General features: G+C 49.4%; 1 protein-coding gene across 2 annotated transcripts in view; it reads right to left on the bottom strand.

The window, feature by feature from the left end:
* The window catches only part of LOC146834595 (calcium-activated chloride channel regulator 1-like), a 328,733-nt gene that overhangs the window by 221,031 nt on the left and 87,882 nt on the right, over positions 1 to 19,820 (bottom strand). For both annotated transcript variants that reach the window (XM_085602048.1, XM_085602049.1), the window contains 2 exons: positions 14,433 to 14,541; positions 5,779 to 5,947 (listed from right to left, as the gene is read on the bottom strand). In XM_085602048.1, the coding sequence (XP_085458174.1) occupies positions 5,779 to 5,947; positions 14,433 to 14,541 (278 nt within the window). The remainder of the gene's footprint in view (positions 1 to 5,778; positions 5,948 to 14,432; positions 14,542 to 19,820) is intronic.

Genomic DNA, 19,820 nt, shown 5'->3' on the forward strand with positions numbered 1-19,820 from the left:
GCACTTTTTCGAGCAACACAGGGGGAGAACCTCAGGCGGCCGGAGTTGGCTCTAGCCCACTTCCCCACGACACAGTTGATCAATTTTTAGGGCGATAGGCACTCTGCTAGTTGGGGATGTGGGTAGTTTCGAACCTACGTGGCAGGGTAGCAGGGAGGGGGGGTGAAATAAAGGGGCTAGGAAGATTGTGGGTTTCAAAATGTTTATTGTTGGTTGTGGGGGGGAGGGAACGGGGGAGTTTTCACGTTGGTCATGCAATTTACAGTCATTAGTAAAGGGGTCACAGGCTTTATGGGTGGTTCAGAAAGCTCTACTACTGTAATTGGTATGCACTGGGATAAAAGTATTAAACTCATAAGTTGGAACGTCAACGGGTTGGGTGATAAAATAAAAAGGAGCATAGTGCTACAACAACTCAAGAGACACCTGCCAGACGCTGCACTACTCCAAGAGACACATCTAATTGGTAATGCGTGTAAGGTGCTTAACAGATGGGGCTATAGAATGGTGGCACACGCCGGGTTCATAACTGGGTCCAGAGGGGCGGGTATCCTCCTAAAGCACACCTTTCCCTTCAATACGAAACACTCATGGGCTGATCCACTGGGACGCTTCGCAGCGGTCTCAGGGAGGTGGGAAGTATGCACACTCACATTAGTGGCTGCATACATCCCCCCAGGCATACAGGCCCAATCCTATAAGGATTTTGGTACCTTTCTTCTCTCCCTACCTGAGGGGCACCTCGTGATTGTGGGAGACTTTAACTCCGTTGCATCAGGGGAGTTGGACAGACACCCACCGCGAGACATCAGCTCGGGGCAGCAATGGCTCCCCAACTTTCTTGAAGCGTTTGGCCTCATTGACCTCTGGAGGCCGCGACACCCCACTCTCAGGGAATATACATTTTTGTCAGGATCCCACCATACCCTCTCGAGGATTGATTACGTTCTCGCGCCCTTTCAGGAGGACGTGAACACGCGTGAAGTCAAGCATTTAGATTGTGTTATCTCTGACCACTCCCCCATATGGGTCCACCTTACTATTGGAGAAAAAAGAATCGGCTGTGTCGTGCCGATAAATCCCTGGTATCTGAAAGATCAAGATACCAAAGCCGCGATGGTGCAGGCAATTGAACAATACTTCCTCGACAACGAGGGTACGGAGAACTCCCCCACTACTTTGTGGGAAGCATTCAAAGGGGTGCTGCGGGGACGCGCAATATTGGCCGTGGCGGGAAGACGTAAAGATAAAGAAAAGCAGCTGACTGAGATTGAACGCGACCTCCTCCGCCTTGAGGAGAGAGCCGGGCACAACTCGGACCCTGCCACTTCTCATCAACTGCAAATAAAAGCAGCTGAATATAAAGCAATCACGACCGATGCTGCGAAAACCCTCGCAAGAGACAGAGATGGGCGGCTCTATGACCAGGGCGACAAAGCGGGTAAATTGAAAGCCTTGCTAGATAACAAAAGAGAGAGCGCAAAGAGTGGTGTCTGAACTAAAAAATACTGCTGGTGAGGTGCTCATTGAGCCCCACGAAATAGCCAGAGAGTTCGCTATTCACTTCGAAAGAGTGTACCAGAGGGGCTCTGAACTCACAGAAAAAGATTCCTCTGATTTCTTGGCAGATATTCACTTACCGGCCCTCTCTGAGCAAGACCGCGAAAATTTGGAGGGAGATCTCACAAATGACGAGTTAGCCAAAGCAATAAGAGACCTCAGCACGGGCAAAGCACTAGGCCCCAATGGCCTCCCCATTGAGCTATACAAGCTCAAGCCAGATAAAGTAGCGCCTCACCTGAAAGCCATGTATGAGGACAGTAAGAAAATAGTGAAATTGCCAAGAGACCAACTTATAGCCACACTGGTTACCATTCCCAAGGAGGGGAAACCAAAAGACGAATGTACTTCATACAGACCGATATCCCTGCTAAACGTGGAACCCAAGATTCTCGCTAAGCCCCTGGCCAATAGACTCCGGCTGATTATATCTAAGCTGGTACACCCAGGGATTTATACCCCACCGTAACACGGCCCTTAATCTGCGGCGTCTCCATGGAGTACTGGGACGATGCCCCGGTATCCAGGAAGACGCGATAGTGGTCTCACTGGACATGACTATGGCATTCGACACTCTGGAGTGGGCATACCTCTTTGCAGTCCTTAAAAAGATCGGCTTCAGCCCCAAATTCATAGGGTGGATACAACTGTTATATGCGGAGCCACTGGCCCAAGTGGTGGTCAACAACAAAATCTCAGACATATTCACACTAGGCAGAGGTACCAGACAGGGATGCCCGCTGTCGCCACTCCTGTTCGCACTCTCCCTTGAGCCGCTCGCGGCCTGGATACGGAGTGATGCTTCGATCCGGGGACTTCGATGGACCGAGGGGTAGGAGGATCGGATCTCATTATATGCTGATGATATCCTTCTTTATCTTGCCTCCCCTCCACGATCGCTGAGGGTGATGTTGGACATCTTTGCCAGTTTCGGAAGGAACTCGGGCTTCCAAATTAACTGGAGCAAGTCGTTGCTCCATGTCCTCCATGGGAAAACCCCAACCTTACCTAGGAACTGCCCAATCCAGATAGCTGTCGAGGGATTCAAATACCTTGGCATATTCATCACCACAGATGCCAAGACTCGATATGAGCGGAACCTCATCCCGCCCTTGCAGAGGCTCAGAAGGGACACCGACACCTGGAAAACGCTGCCCCTATCCCTCCTCGGGAGGGCAGCACTTCAGAACTACCCCGACCCGGTCCCTCACACGTTCTTTAAGGACATCGAAGCCTTGCATAGGGATCTACTATGGGATGGGAAACCACGCATAGCACTCCGGAAGCTAACTCTTGGATGGTGCGACGGGGGTATCGCGCTACCAGACATCAAGAAGTACTATTGGGCAGCGCAGTTGTCCGCAATAAACCAATGTCATTATGGAAACGGGGATGACCCAGCGTACAGTATGGATAGATGGCTGCTACCGGGAGGGGATTTTATGAGAGCACTATATTCTAGGCCGGCTAGGTTTCCGCTTACTGGACCTACCAAGCATGTGGTGCACTTATGGCACGTGGTTAATCGTGCTCTGGTATGGGCCAACAGACTCACACTAGCGACTCCCCTTTGGGACTCAGAACGGTTGGGAACTCTAGGACGTACTAAAGGGTTTGATAAATGGGATCTCATAGGTATCTCGCATATAAGGGACCTCTGGGGGCGGAATGGGGTGGCGACATTCACCTCACTACAGCAGACATACGAGATGGCCGACTCAGAATACTTTAGATACGCACAGGTCAAAAACTTCCTACAGGTCAACATTTCGGCTGGGACATCACTACCGGAGTCCTCCCCTCTCGAGGATAGACTCCTTGATGGACACATACCAGAAAAAAGTATATCCCTAACATATAAAAAACTCGTTCACCATACTCCAGACCCTTTGACAACACTTAGGGAGAAATGGGGGAGGGACGGTTTGGAGATTGACGATGAAGAGTGGCAAGAGGCACTTTCCTCACCTAAAGAAGTCGCCATTTCGGCAAAACTGAAATTGGTACAATTAAAAATTGTACACAGGGTTTACCTCTCGGGGCGGCAACTAATGCTCATGGGTAGAAGTGAGGATGGGATGTGCAGGAGACAATGCGGGCTGGAGGGTACCTTCCTGCACATACTTTGGGAGTGTCCACTGATTCAAGACTTCTGGAAGAAAATCCTCGGGTGTATGAGTGTGGTCTGGGGGGTGACCCTTCGGCCGGAAGCTAAAAGATGCCTTTTGAACATCTGGGAGCCCACAGACTTAAATGTAAAGGGAAGGCTCTGGGTTACACTCGGGCAAATGATTGCCAAGCGCAACATACCACAGCTATGGGGGGCTGCGACACCACCAACAGTGAAGGGATGGAGGGAGGACATGGATTGGTGTATGACAAGAGAGAAAACAGTATACGTTGCCCGTGGATGCCCCAGGAAATGGATAGCAATCTGGACTAAGTGGAATGTATACCGGGGAGGAGTGTGTGAACCCCCTATTGTTCCCTCCCCTGACGAACATCTGACGATCTGAAACCAATTGCATGTGATATTGTTGCAACCTTGATAACATGAGGCGAAACACCAACGCTTGTAATGACACTGTTCCCCGTAATACGCAAATTGATTATTTGTATTGCATGACCCTGTTATTGATGTTTAATGAACAGAATTATTTATTTATTTATTTTAAACGAATTCAGCAAAAATGGAGGAGGAAGGTAAAATGTTTGGGGGGAAACCACCCTAAGACTTACAGATCTAACAATAAGATACAATCCTGATATAGCACAGTGAGCTATGAATGGTCATCAAAGAGCTCCATGCACACTGCAAGGTTTATGTTAGAATGTTACGTTTTGTTCACCCTAGGCTTTCATTCTCCTAATGTTCCAAAAATGTTTTTTTTCAGTAGAAATAAATTCTCATTACTAAAGCCAATCTCATCCACTGTGTTATGTTTTGAATCTTAAGTTTGTGCTTCTCCAGCCCAATCAAATATACTGCCTAGTAGTATGGATGACTTGTGACTCCTGAACCTTGTAATGCTCTTTGTCATATGTAACATTTCCTACACACTGTGTTACACACATACAGGTTTGGACTGACCTGTTAGACAATCAGGCAGTGTCCAATGGGCTGGTCTGACAAGCCAGTGTATGGGTCAGTTTTTAGCTGTTGTGGGCCGGTTTTATGGCCAGATGGGCCAGTTTTTACAGTTGATGTTTCTGATATTACCACTATTTTAGCTATCTTATGTGCTAATGTGGTCCGCTTTTAATTTGTGGCCTGGGCCTATTAAATGTTCCAGTCCGACACTGCACACGTACGATTCATTGTTTCTGTATAATGTGTGTGTGATGTAAAGGGCGCCCTACACAGGTTTAAGTAGCACTATTAAACAAATGAAACACATCTGAGAGGGGTTATGGAGAGGTGAGGGGTAATGTTGGGTGGTGGTAGTGAGGGATCCACGGAGAAGGAGGTCATTGGGGGCGTTAACAAAGATCGTCCAACTGGACACTGCCAGCGCCAAACCCGCCCTGGCAGATGGGGAGGACAGGCATAAGGGGCCAAAAGCCAGTCAAGAGTGGCCCTTTTATGGGGACTTTCAGCAAGGTGTTACAACCGTTATCAGACAAAGACTCAGGTGCGGGAAACTGAGAGACAGCAAGTGCACTCAATGATGCTGCAAGACACCATTGTCTCTCAGCTGCCAAACAGCATAAATTGACTGACGAAAACATTAAGGCAGCACCATTAACATTACATATGACCATACATTAGTCATTTCTAGAGGCTACAAACAACCTACAACTAACTTTCTACAAAAAGGAAAACATTAACACACATAAAATGGAAAAAATATAATAAATAAGAGGCTTCAGAAATGGACCGGACTCTATTCCTCTCCAGTCTTAAAATAATATTAACATCCAGTACTGTTGAAGGCAACAACAAAGGCACAATAACAGGTATTGATTTGTTAATGGAAACAGCAAATGTATGTTTCGAGGTGTTAAGGGTATGACTGAGCAGTTCCATTCACCACATCTTATCAGTATCACATCATTACCTTCATTGCAAAATAGGTGGTAGGAGAAAGCAAAGCTAGCCTCTATCAGTCCTGAAATGCCAACATCTGGCTGCTGTCTTGTCAATGTTCTTCTTGGCAGAAAACATATTAGACACTATGCATCTTGTGCTTGAATAAGTTGCGTTTTTTTGATACTTACGGAAGCTAAGGCTTGCATGTACATTATGGATGCTGTAGCATGTTGGGTTTTATCTATCAGAAATGCACATCTCTTCTTTAAAAGTTCTTCCTGGTTGCTTCTTCTGCAGTTTCCTTCAGTGCAAGAGCTTCCGTCACACACAAATGCTCCTCTGAGGTCAGATGAACACCTAGAACCATTAACATTAGGATATGTCTATTTTATAAAAAACAAAAGGTATTTCACAACAGAAAAATATACAAAAATACTTCCTTTACACTCAGAAGTCAAAGTGCTCTTTGACTGTTGTCCGTGTGACCCATCGCTCCCCCCACTTGGTAAGCTTTCGCAATTTTGAGCGTTTCCTTTGTACTTTCTTAATGGCAACATCAAATATTGTAAGAGATTGTGATCAAGCACAAATGCAGACCGGGCAGTAAATCAGTAATAAGTAATCCTTCCCGTTTATGGTATTATAACATTTGTGAGTTTTCAAGCTTTCGAAAATGAGATACAGAAATCATAATTGTAAAAGGTGTCTTGCATCTAATGGTCACGTTTGTATGTTCTAATAGGTGGTATAGCTCACTCAGTGTGAATGTATTGTGGAGTTTTGAGGCAAATGTAATAAGCTACAAGGTTATGGGGCAGGAAACACAGCAATGGTTCTAGTTTTAAAGGGAAAACACTTCCTTTACAAAACAACGATCACACACACTGTTTATGAGGACTAAATATATATGTGAAATACCATTATTTTTCAATGGCAGTGGTATAGCACCTTCCCAAACCAAACAGGCAGACAACAGGCTAATGGAATGAAACCTTCTAAAAAAGAAATACAATGAGATATGAGCTTTTGTCAGAAGTAAGAGTGTGTGTGCGTGTGTGTGTCCATATGTTGCAGTCCTCCTTCCAGATGCAAGCCTCAGGTAGTGGTTTGACAGCTATGTGGTCACAGAAGGCTAAGTCCAGATGGGCACATGTGCGGTTAACACCACGGCAGGCAATCAGTACTTTGGCTTTGCTTGGAGAGAGCAGCTTGCTTGTCAGAGCGGAGTAGTTTGTTTGGAACACTCCGCGTTAGGGCTGGGCTAACCATTTATTCTGGCTAACAGGGTACCCTAGATAAGGCACAACAATTTTACAGGATACCTCTTCATTGGCACTGGGACAGCACACTGTTGGGTGAGTCAGTGCCATGGCCATACTGACCACAACATCTGGGCACTCAACGGGTGACGCACAGCAATGTCAATCTGTTTTTCTATCCGGCAGGCCAATTGGTTACAATCAGGCAAGTGCCACTGCTGTGATGATGATGGTGGGAACCACTTGAGCACGTTTCAGAAGTGCAGTAGTTCCACTGGTCTCAGTGACTGGCTCCCAGTTGAGCACAAATCTGCCTTGCTTGTTACAAGTCTCTGGTACATAGACAATAGCACCGTGTAAGCCGCTTCTGTCCACACCAGCACTCTGCTGCTCCTGCAGAATCAGCTTGCTCCTTCCCTTTTGCTCAACTAGGGCTCCTCAGGTGTTTCCTGGGCAAGACAGATACGTTCTCTAAATCAAAGTTCAGGTGATATCCCCTCACCTCTGGAAACCAGTCCTGCAGGCAATTTTCATTAGACAATGCTCGGTACTCTGAGTACTCTATGGAGCACAATCTTCTTGGTTAGAGACAACTTGGATCATGAACAACAAGTGGGTCAACAGTTCACACTTCTAACCAAGCATGGCAGACTGGGGATGTGACTTCACTGTCGGAACCGATTTGGACAAGTTCTCCTTTTTGTGTTTACTTCTCAGGCTGCCTTCCAGACTAAGCCTTTGTTTAGAGTGAGGCTCATCGTAACGGAGTTGTCGCCAGGCTGGAGCAACCGCAACAGAGGCACATAGAAGTGATAGCAGTCTTAACCAGACTATCAACAGCCATATCATTAGTGATCAGAAATAGAGACAAAGGGCTGACCCTTTATTAAAACATTGCTCGCAATGTGGCAACAGGAACTGCAGTTTCACCATTAACCCATAACATCCACCAAATGGTGGTGTCTGAAAGACTAGTCAGAAACCCTCTGTGTGAAAGGGACCTAATTGAATTTCTGAGTGCAAGACAGGGTTCCTATTTTCACACATCAGTGCCTAGGTTCCCTACCTCCAATCTTGGGAGGTCAGAAATACATTTCAGCTGTCTAGTAAAGCAAAGTAAACTCCAACTTGTGAACCTGCAGGCCTGTGCTACTCTTGCACGCACAGACACTCAGAGTGTGTAACACATTTTCGTAAAAACACATATTCTTCCATGTGATCGGGGTCTTGGCACTTGGATTCCATGTCTATCAATAGCAGCAGAAATGTATGTGAGTGGGCTAGCAGCCTCACACTGTCTTGATTCAGGTGAAAAGGACTGATCACTCTAAGGCCTCTGCAAAAAACAGTAAACTGGAACCACCGCGCTACTCGCATGAACCTGTGATAGGGATAGTAGTCTTCTGACACTTCTGAGGGTATGCTTGGTACACCCCTCCAGGACCAGGACCACACTTTTTTCAAAGACAGGACTAGGCCTTTACTCACATACTACATTAGCATGAGGCTGGGGCTGAAATCCAAGAACCCAGCATGCCAGATACTCTTCGTTAAGCATGGAGGGAAGAGGACTCACTCTACACCATTCAAGGGACATCAACATATTGACAGAGTCGGGGCGTGGCTAGCAGCCAACAAAAATGGGCGCTGCCTAGAGAAGCTCCGCGGTCGAAGGGACATCCCCATTAATCCTGACATTGATCCGACGACGTAACAAAGTTTAGAGCAGCGGATGGGACGTCAGAAAGGCCAGTGCACCGATTGTGCTGGTCCTGAGCCCTGGGTGTCGAACAACGGACTGCCTATGTTGTGTGAAAGAGACGCGGCCTACAGAGCGTGCTAAAGCCGGGGCATCACGTAACCTGGTGGCTGAGTAACGCAGAGACTAGTGCGGCCCAGCTTCGTGGAAGGGATTGGGGCAACCACGCGGCGTGGGCACATACGACTACCGCTACAAGTCAGGAACCGGAGTATGGCCACGAGTCGTATCATATACATCTGCACAGTGGGGAGTACTGCATAGATTGCGAGTGCACCTGTGGCCGGGAACAGTAAAGACGGGAGACCCGGCTTCGCCAAGCGGGGGGAAGTTGGCGTGCATCAATCAGGCGGTGAGTCGCGACCTGAGCAGGAGTGCTAACCACGGTCTGCGCTGCGCTAATACCACTAACGGGAAAGTGCACAAACAATCAGCAGAAGGCCCCCTCCCCAGTGTCCCACCGTAGCCTGCCCAACCTCCTCACAGGCACCGGGCGGCCGGTGCATGAAAACGGTACGAGAGTGCAGCAGAGAGGCGATTACCAGAACAAAAATTGAGGTGCTGGTGTCCCTTATATCCGTGCCGCCGGTGCTCTGTGGCCCGTGCCCACAGCGCAATGACATTTCAACCTCTCCCAGCCATAAACACACAGCACCTCACCGCCAGCATATGCGCTGTACCTACCGGGTGTAGGGACCTGCCCTCAGTTAGCACTACTATCTGGAATCGGTGGCACGGGACTCCGCAGCACCTGGGGGACAAACAATGAATAAATAATTCACACCGAATCCGATGAATAAATCCCGCAGCGGACGGACCCACTGGGCCCTCAGTGAATTCTACCTCAAACGGCAGGCCTTAGGTGGTGGACTAACGGCCAAACTACAGACTCCCCTGAGGCATCACCCGGCTATCACCACACGGGGAAGGCAGGAAAACCGAAAGGCCGCGCGTGGCTGATAGTCCTGCAGGCAGGCAGCGGCGATTACTGCCCTCCACCCATACGACTTGGTGGGGCTCCCGGTTGGCCAGGCCCGATGGGGGGCCGGGGCCAGCGCATAGTACATATCCTCAAACTGGATAAGTATGCCTATAACAAAGACCCGCCGGAAAAATCAGCGATGAACACGGAAAGTGTGGATGCCCCTATACCCGAGAAATCTACGGAGGTCACCTTGCAGGACATCATGGCCACCCTGAACAAGGTTCAAACTTCCATAGGTTCGATCTCCACAGACATTTCACTAATACGTGCAGACTTTTCGAAAATGACCACGAGAATGACGGAGGTTGAGACTACAACAGCAACTCTCTCCACAGACACGGCTGTTTTACTGCGTCAGGTTTGACAACTAGAAACGGACAATAAGTTAATGGCTGCCAAGCTCGACGATCAGGAAGGCCGCTCGAGACGCAACAATGTACGAATTATTGGTGTACCGGAAGGTGTGGGGGGACCAGCATTAGACCTGTTTGCAGAGGACCTCATCAAGAATCAGCTATAGCCGCGTGGGCTGTCTAGCATCTTCTCACTGGAGAGGGCTCACCGCATACCGGGGGCAGACCTCGGCCAGGTGCCCCCCCAGGGCCATACTGGCCCATATCTTCAACTTCCGAGATCGTGATGTGATCCTACAAGCAGCACACATTGCCCCCCAATCCGTCTCGAGAACTGCACTGTAACCCTCTATCCAGACTACACGACAGTGGTAACCAAACAACGACGTACCTTTCTAGACGTCAAGAAAGAAATGCGAACACAAGAGCTCAAATATTCAATGTTGTTCCCGGGGAAACTGAGGGTAGAAGCAGAAGGGAAAATCTGGCTCTTTAAGATGCCCGAAGAGGCCCACGACTGGCTGGAGGGATGGTGCCCAGCCACTGGACCTAAAAGGCTGGGAAAGAAACAGCAGCACCAAGTAGTGGAAACGAAGTCGCCAAGATCAAGGGAGTCAGACTAAATGGAAGACTTAATGCAAAAGAAAGGTGGGAACTAATGAGACTGTTTGACTTTACGACTTCAGAACTAAGTCAGGAAGCACCCTCACAGGGCTGACTGAGGGGCCCGAGGGACCACCGATTCACCTGAAATGGACCAGTGGCTATGACCGAGTTTGGCATGAACGCTGCCCCACCCGGCGATACGAAATGGACACTTCTTGTATGGACATCTAGCCACTATATAATGTTGCCCTTATGGGGATGACTCAGGGAGATCATTGGACAACTCTCCCCCTCACGCAAGTACAAGTTATGGGGAACAAGCACACTGCTAAGTTGGGGTGGCGGGTTGTTTTATATCCGCCGTGCAGGGAGGCAGGGAGGGGGGTGGTGGTGGGGACCAGTTTTATGGTATGGTTCTTTTATTGTTACAGGTACACTGTAAATTGGTTCAATATGTACATCATGGATACATAGCACTCACATCACAACGCGTGGCACAAGTGGAAACACTGTCCGACGTTTCGGCCACTTAGTCCCTGACTTCTAGTACATCAGGCCCTCCTCTCACTGTTATATCATGGAATGTAAATGGTCTTGGTGACAAAATAAAGAGAGGATTGGTCTTACAATATCTTAGATGTAAAGCGCCGGCAGTGGCCCTGGTCCAAGAATCACACTTGGTAGGTTCTGCCTGTAAGGCTTTAGATAGGTGGGGTTTTAAAATGGTGGCACACTCCAAATTCACTTCAGGCTCTCGAAGAGTGGGGGTCCTGGTCAGCAAACGCTTCCCACTTAATATAACTGGGTCTTGGATGGATGATCAAGGACGTTTTGCAGCGGTATCGTGCCAATGGGAGGGACGATCATACAATCTAGTCTCAGTATATATCCCACCGACACTGCATCAGACGGCCTTCCTGACCCTGGGTAAATTACTATTAACACTCCCACAAATAATTATGGAGGGCGACTTCAACGCCACGGTTGATGCTACTATGGATCGAAAAAACCCCAGGGACCCAAGTGGCATAAACCTTAAATTAGCAGAATTCATGGATGCTTTTGGTCTGGTCGATGTTTGGCAATCTAGGTTCCCACAGGAGCAACAGTACACCTTCCACTCGGGAGTACATAATAGTCTCTCAAGAATAGACTATATTTTTACACTAGCAACAGGTCTGGAGAGATCACTAGAGGTATCACACCTGCCTAGGGGTGTCTCAGACCACTCCCCTGTTCTAATTAAATACACATCCCATATCCTGGGACGACGACGCTTCTTTCCAATCTACCCGGGGTACCTTAAAAACCCCAAGATTGAGAAAGGCCTACTTACAGCCACGGGGCAATACTTTGCGGAAAACGAATAGTCAGTTACATCCCGACGACTCTGTGGGAGGCATATAAAACAGTTAGAGACCCTGGAACAGGGGGTAAGCCAAGCCGAAGGCGAACATGCTTTCGATACCACTGATACCACGGCCCATAGGAGGAGGCAAAGACTAGACTCACCAAGACACACCATACTATTAATGAAGTCGGGGATAAGACGGGCAAACTCCTAGCCTGGTTAGATAGACGAGAAAAGGCTAGCCCATAGGTGGCACGACTAAGATTAGATAATGGAACTATTGTCACAGACCCACAACAAAGAGTTGACGCATTAGCGCTCCACTACGAGACGATATATACGCCTACAGCCACATCCACAGTAGCCGCCAATCTCACCTTCCTCAAAGACATACAGATGCCTACACTAGCCACTAACGCAACTCAGGAACTAGAGGTATATCTGACCTCAGATGAACTGACATTAGCAATAGGTGCACTACACATTGGAAAGGCCCTGGGACCTAATGGTATACCTGTTGAATTTTATTAAAAAGCAGCAACTCAACTCGTACCACACCTGCTTGACATGTATGAAGATTGTTTGGAAAGAGGAGACTTACCCAGGGATCAACGTCTAGCGACGATAGTGGCAATACACAAACCTGGTAAACCACCGCAGGACTGTACATCTTACCGGCCAATTTAATTAATAAATGCGGAAGTTAAAATACTGGCCGTCAGGCTGCAACCATACCTCACAACGCTGATCCTACCGGACCAATCGGGATTCATGCCGGGCCGCACCACGGCTCTCAACCTGAGGCGATTGTGCAGTGTCATGTCACGCATACCCACAATTAAGGTGGATGCTGTCATTCTCTCCTTAGATGCACGTATGGCATTTGACCTAGTTGAATGGCCTTTCCTTTTCGCTGTCCTTAGGCATCTGGGTTTTGGCCCCAAGTTTTGCTCATGGGTCCAGCTGCTGTACACAAGGCCCTTGGCGCAGGTGGTGGTGAATGGACGCATCTTGGCCAACTTCCCCTTGGGAAGGGGGACAAGACAGGGCAGCCCCTTATCACCGCTCCTGTTCATGCTAGTGTTAGAGCCGCTGGGGGCATGGATAAGACAGGACCCGGTCATCTGAGGGCTAAAATGGACGATGGAATGGGAAGATCGTATTTCACTATATGCGGACGATGTGTTAATATACATGGCATCCCCAGCACGTTCCATCAACTGCCTATTGGACATTTGCGTTGCATATGGCAGAGTCTCAGGTTATACCATAAATTGGGAAAAATCACTCCTATATGTGCTTATTGGTCCCCCTCCTCGGCTCCCACAGGACTGTGAAATGCAGATTGATGCTGGGGGGTTTAAATACCTAGGACTATATATTACGCCCCAGCCCACGCAGTTTATCGAGAAAAACCTCCTGGAGCCCCTAAAACGATTCCGCCGTGATGTTAAACATTGGCGATCACTACCGCTGACACTGTTGGGGAGAGCTGCCCTCTTTAAAATTATGGCACTCCCCAGATTCCTGTACGCCCTACAAAATACCCGATTCCCGGTTCCCCCCACATATTTTAAAGCGATTGACACTGAAGTGAGCAATCTCCTCTGGGATGGAAAGCCTGCCCGTATAGCCATGCATAAATTGGTGAAGGGCTGGTATGATGCAGGAATTGCCCTTCCAAATATAAATGTATACTATTGGGCTTCACAGCTCACTGTATTAAGCCAATGGCTCCATGCCTCCCAAGAGGAACCGGTGCTCCACATGGATAGGTATGTCCTTGGTGCCGAGGGTGTTATGGGAGTACTTTACAATAAATCGAGGGGGAATACTCTCACGGGTCCAACAGCGTGCACTGTCCGAATTTGGTTCTCTGCACTTCATGCAATTGGATGGGAAGGGGTTCTAACACAGGTCACACGACTCTGGGTAACCCGACGGCTAGGCAGACTACGCAATACCAAGGGGTTCAGACAGTGGGACCTAATAGGTATCTCAAAAGGTAGGGGATCTGTGGAATAAGGGCGAGGTCACAGCCTTTTCTCAACTTCAAGAAACATATGGACTGGCACAAACGGAAACTTTTGGGTACATGCAGATAAAACACGCACTCATAGGGGTTATCCCACCAGGAACGAAACTACCAGAGGCCCCGCCATTTAAGGACAGACTCTTAACGGATCACATGACTAAAAAAGCCATTTCCCAAACCTATCGGAAAATTATAAATAATCAACCTGACCCCACGGAAACCCTTAGGGAGCGATCGCAGACCGACATTGGGGAACTGGATGAAACAGACTGGCAGGAGGCAATCGCGTCCCCATGAGAGGTTCGAATATCCTCCAAATTAAAATTAGTACAACTAAAAATCCTCCATCGAATCTGCTACACACGAATAACTATGTACCGACTAGGTCGGACAGACACACCACTCTATATGCGACAATGTGGATTGCCATCTGCAGAGTCTCAGATGATTAAGGAAAGGGAGACACGTCTGCATACAAACAGTTAAAGTCTCACCTGGTGGCCTTAATCTGACTTTGTCCAGATTCGTAGAAAGGTTGCTCCTTGCTGTATTCGTCAAACACTCCCCATCGTAGATGAGCCCACTCATGAACAAGAACTCGTCCTGTGGAAAAAAGTAACACATAGTTAAAACATAAAACTAAATGTTATTAAGAGAAAAATGTGTTTTGATTAATCTGAAAGCAAGCCTTCATTCGGATTATCCTGAAATCCTGGTGAAGTTTTCTTTGTTTATTTTTCTTTTTTTTAATTAGAAGTCCATAGCAGCATAATAAATAATACAAAATAAAGCACATATTTCATAACAACCATCATTGCGCATTTTCAACCCCAATCCTAACCAATGCCCTCTACATCAAATTAACATAGGATACAGTCTATATTATACATGTAACGCCCTGAACGTCTCAGGATCGTTTAACAGACACGACAATGAGGACGCAACCACTTGTGAAGGGTTAGTTCTTTTAATGAAGGCAAATAAAATACAAAGAACAAACAAAAGTTATAGTCACTGGAATCCTCCAGGCTAAGTACGTTACCAGCCCACAGCACGGATGGTCCTAACCGTCCTCTGCATATATGCCGATCCCGGCGTATGCCAACAGAGGGCAGAAATGAAATGGCCGACAATGCCAATCGGTAGGCTGTGAGGGGCACGAAGAGTGTTGGGGAGAATCGAGGAGTCAGGGAAACACCCAGCCGGGGTCTCTACCTGAAGGGAGCAGCCGCTCAACCTCTTCCTCAGACTGCACCGGGACGCGGAGTCACCTCCTGGTGATGCGTCACCGATACCCCAATCACAAGCAAGAAGACTGAACCGAGAGCAGCCGCTCGATCGATCCTGTGGACTTCCGAGTCTGTAACGCGGCAAACACCTCCTGGTGTGCGTTACAGCTGGCAGTCCCTGTGTCTATGGTCGGGCTGGGAGTTACGACTCCAACCAGCAAAAGCGCCACTGCGCTTGGACTCAGCCGAGTCAAAAAGCGAAGCTCAATGGTTGACCGGTAGAGCTTCCGGGTCCTTCACAGGTGACGATGGGGCAAGACACGGCCCAGGGAGTAACGACTCGACCTACCTCCGTTCTTGCCTTACTGGAGCACCACTCCGGAACACTGCTCTTCACGAAGCAGGTACGTCGGTGTAAACACAATATCCGACAGCCTTGTACCTCCCGGTTCCTCCCTTTATAGGGCGTGTTTTCCTTGAGTTATGTAACAGCTCTCCTGTTTACATAAGGGCGTGTTTCCCTTGAGTTATGTAACAGCTCTCCTGTTTACATAAGGGCGTGTTTCCCTTGAGTTATGTAACAGCTCTCCTGTTTACATAAGGGCGTGTTTCCCTTGAGTTATGTAACAGCTCTCCTGTTTACATAACCTCTCAACCGCTAAGCATCCTGGGAGATGTAGTCCGTTTTCGCTGGTTACCGTTTTCCTCCCCTCGTATGACAGGAATTCTTGACAGTACATCCTCCCTCTCAGCGGCTCCCCACGGGTCCAGCGCTGGCAGGAAAACGCCGATGGAACAAGGAGACCAAGCGCGGAGCATGAACCCCTTCAGCCGGTTCCCATGAATGCTCCTCCGGGCCATAGCCTTTCCACGCAACCAGGTACCACAGCTTCCCCCTGCGCCATTTGGACGCCCGTATGCCCGACACTTCATACTCCACCTCCGACTCCACGCATACCGGCCTAGGTGTCCCAGACGGCTTGGAGGGTGCTGGTTTGAGCAATGATACATGAAAGACAGGGTGTATCCGCAATGACTGGGGCAAGCACACCTTCACGTTCACGGGACCCATACACTTGGTAATTCGATAGGGGCCCATGTACTTGGGATGGAACACACTGTTCTTTCGAAACCTCATGTTTCTTGTGGATATCCAGACGTAGTCTCCAGTGCGGTACAGTGGCCCGGGCCTTCTCTTCCTATCTGCCGCAGCCTTGTATCTTCTCTTGGCCTCTATTAGGACAGCCCTTGAGCGCATCAATGTGTCTTTTATGTGTGCCACCCTGTCCGCTGTGGCGGGAATCCTGTCCTCTCTGAACGGATGTAGAAATGGCAAGAACCTGGGATGTTGGCCATAGTTGCTATAGAACGGAGATGACTGTGTGGAGCTGTGAGTGGCGTTGTTATAGGCTATCTCTGCAACCCATAGCAAGTCGACCCATTCTTCCCTGCCCTGGTCCACAAAACATCGCAGATACTGTTTGAGCGTTTGGTTCAGGCGCTCGGTTTGGCCGTCCGTTTGAGGGTGGTAGCTGGTGGACAGGGCGGTCTTAACATGCAGCGCAGTGCACCAAGTCTTCCAGAATTGCGCAGTAAACTGCGACCCCCGGTCCGACACGATCACCCCAGGTAATCCATGCAGTCGTACCACATTCTTTAGGAGTAGTGACGCCAATTCCCCGGCCGTAGGGACTCTCTTGCAGGGGATGAAGTGCCCCATTTTCGTCAAGTAATCCACCACCACCAGTATTGCCGTCATCCCCTGGTCTACCGGTAGGCCCACCACGAAGTCCAGTGATATGCTATCCCATGGTCTATCCGGGGTCGGAAGTGGATGTAAGAGCCCTTGGGTTCGGCCATGGTCGGCCTTCATGGTAGCACACGTAGGACACTCCTGTCCCCACCTCCTGACATCCACTCTCATGGTTGGCCACCAGAAATGCCGTCCCATGCTAGCCACCGTTTTTTCAAAGCCCAAATGACCTGCGCATGGAGAGTCATGGCACCAGATGAATGCTTGTTTCCTTAGCCTAGGCGTGGGTATCAATAGGCACCTGCCCTTCAGGGGTATCCCGTCCTTCAGCTGCCATTCTCTGTGACTGAGGAGCCACCTCCGCCATGCGAATGACCTGATCCCTCTCTTTATTCCCCTCAGGAAAGTATCCGGTTGGATAACCCCCAATACCATCCTCGGGGAAATGATGGAACGCTCGGTTGCAGGCAATGGTTCCTTAACTGCAGATTGACGGGACAGGGCGTCCGCCTTCCGGTTTTCCGTCCCCGGCCGATATGTGATGCGGAAGTTGAACCCCGCAAAGAAGATCATCCACCGCAGCTGCCTGGGAGAAAGGTGTCTAGTGGCCGTCATGAACTGTAGGTTCCGATGGTCCGTGTACACCGATACCACATGTCTTGCCCCCATCAACCAATGCCTCCATTCGGTGAAGGCGTCCTTGATTGCGAGAAGCTCCTTCTCCGCAATATGGTAGTTGCGTTCGGCGTCGTTGAGTTTGCGGGACATGTACGCAACGGGATGAAGCACCCCTGTGTCGTGGTTGCGTTGGGACAAGATAGCCCCCAGTGCCACATCCGACGCGTCCGCTTCCACCACGTAGGGGAGATCCGGATCGGGGTGAGCCAACACCGGCGCCTTACCAAAGGCGCTTTTCAGGGCCTCAAAGGCTTTGTTCGCTTCAGGGGACCAGACAAACTCCTTGGACTTCCTCAGTAGCTGTGTGATTGGGGCCACCACTCCTGAAAATCCATCTATAAACCGCCTGTAAAAGTTGGCGAAGCCAATGAAACTTTGGACGTCCTTCACGCTTTGGGGCACCGGCCATTCTTTCACCGCCTTGATCTTTCGTTCTGCCATCTCCTGTCCCTCTGGACTCAGCATCACTCCAAGGAATTCCACGGATGTGACGTGGAAGTCACACTTGCTGAGTTTACAAAACAGCATGTTTTCCCTCAGCTTTTGGAGCACAGCTTTGACGTGGTGTACGTGCTCCTCCACACTGGACGAATAGATGAGGATGTCGTCGATATATACGACCACGTAGATATCCAACTCCTCTCTGAATACCTCATTCAAAAAGTACTGAAAGGCTGCCGGGGCGTTGCACAGACCGAACGGCATGACGAGGTACTCAAAAAGGCCGAACCTGGTCTTAAAGGCGGTCTTCCACTCGTCTCCGTCCCTCATGCGCACCAGATGGTATGCCCCTTTCAAATCCAACTTGGTGTAGATACGAGCTTTCTTGACCTGTTCCAGAAGTACACTGATGAGAGGCAAGGGGTACCGATTTTTTATGGTTATCGCATTCAATGCCCTAAAGTCCACACAGGCTCTCAGCTCCCCATTAGCCTTCGGGATGAAGAAGAGTGGCGAGGCGGCCGGAGACTTGGACGGGCGGATGAATCCTAGCTTGAGGAGTTTATCCAGGTACCCCCGGAGATGCACGTTTTCAGGCTCCGTCAGGGCATACAGCCTGCCGCTGGGAACGCTGGCCCCTGGCACCAGGTCGATCTGGCAGTCAAACTGTCTATGTGGTGGTAGCACTTCCGCCTTCACCTCATCAAATACATCCTCAAAACTGTGATAAGCCTGGGGGAGAGCCACATCTTTTTCTGCCGCTGTAGCCACCGTCTGACTCCCGCTCTCATCTGCGTCAAGGGATTCCGTTCTTATTCCACAATGCAGGATGCAATACGGTGACGTCATTTCGATGCGATGTGTTGGCCAATCCACAAAGGGGTTGTGTTTCTGTAGCCACGGCAATCCCAATATGACGCCATATTGGGGCGCTCGGATGATGTTAAAATCGATTTGTTCCAAATGGTTCCTCCCATATCTCATCGGAAGGACCCCCGTGTGCTGTCCGATGGGCCCCGTCACCAATCGCCTTCCGTCTACCGCATAGACGTCTTCGGGTACTGCTTTGGGAAGAAGCACTAGCCCTAGCCTGCATGCCTCGTTGTGGTCCATAAACATGCCAGTGGCCCCTGAATCCACCATGGCCACAACGGGTATCCACTGGTCATGCACTCCCACGTGCACCGTGATAAACAGGTGTCGTTGTCCCTTAGTGACCGAGTTGGAAAGTGAAGGGATGGATGAGTGACTCCGAGATGCCCCTTCTCTGGTCTTGGAGTCCTCTAGTTTTCCGCCGGTATGTCCACCACGGCTGTTACCGACCGGTTGGCCCGATAACGTGACGTCTTCGGTTTGGCAGGGCATTCACGTACGTAGTGGCCTTTTTTGCCACAATATAGGCACAATCCTTGTTTACGGCGTGACTCTTTCTCCGTGGCTGTGAGGCTCGCTCGTATTGCGCTGATGTCCATGGGTTCTCCCTTGGATGCGGTGGAAGTTTCAGGACTTCCCACCGTCACATAGGATGGAAGGGATTTTCCTTTTCTCCCATGATCCCCCTTTCTTTCACTTAGCCTATGTTCCAGCCGTAATACCAGGTTGATAAGGCCCTCACATGTCTTGGGTTGAGGGTCAATATGAGCCACGGCGTCCTTGAGCTCATCGCACAGCCCTTGATGGAAGAGCGCCGTCTGTTTAGCAACAGGCCACTTGGTTTCCGCAACCAGCCTTCGGAACGCGTTGAGATACTGCACCAGGTCGTTGGATCCCTGTCTCAACTC

This window comes from Triturus cristatus, chromosome 4_2 (assembly GCF_964204655.1).
Source record: "Triturus cristatus chromosome 4_2, aTriCri1.1, whole genome shotgun sequence".
Lineage (NCBI taxonomy): Eukaryota > Metazoa > Chordata > Amphibia > Caudata > Salamandridae > Triturus > Triturus cristatus.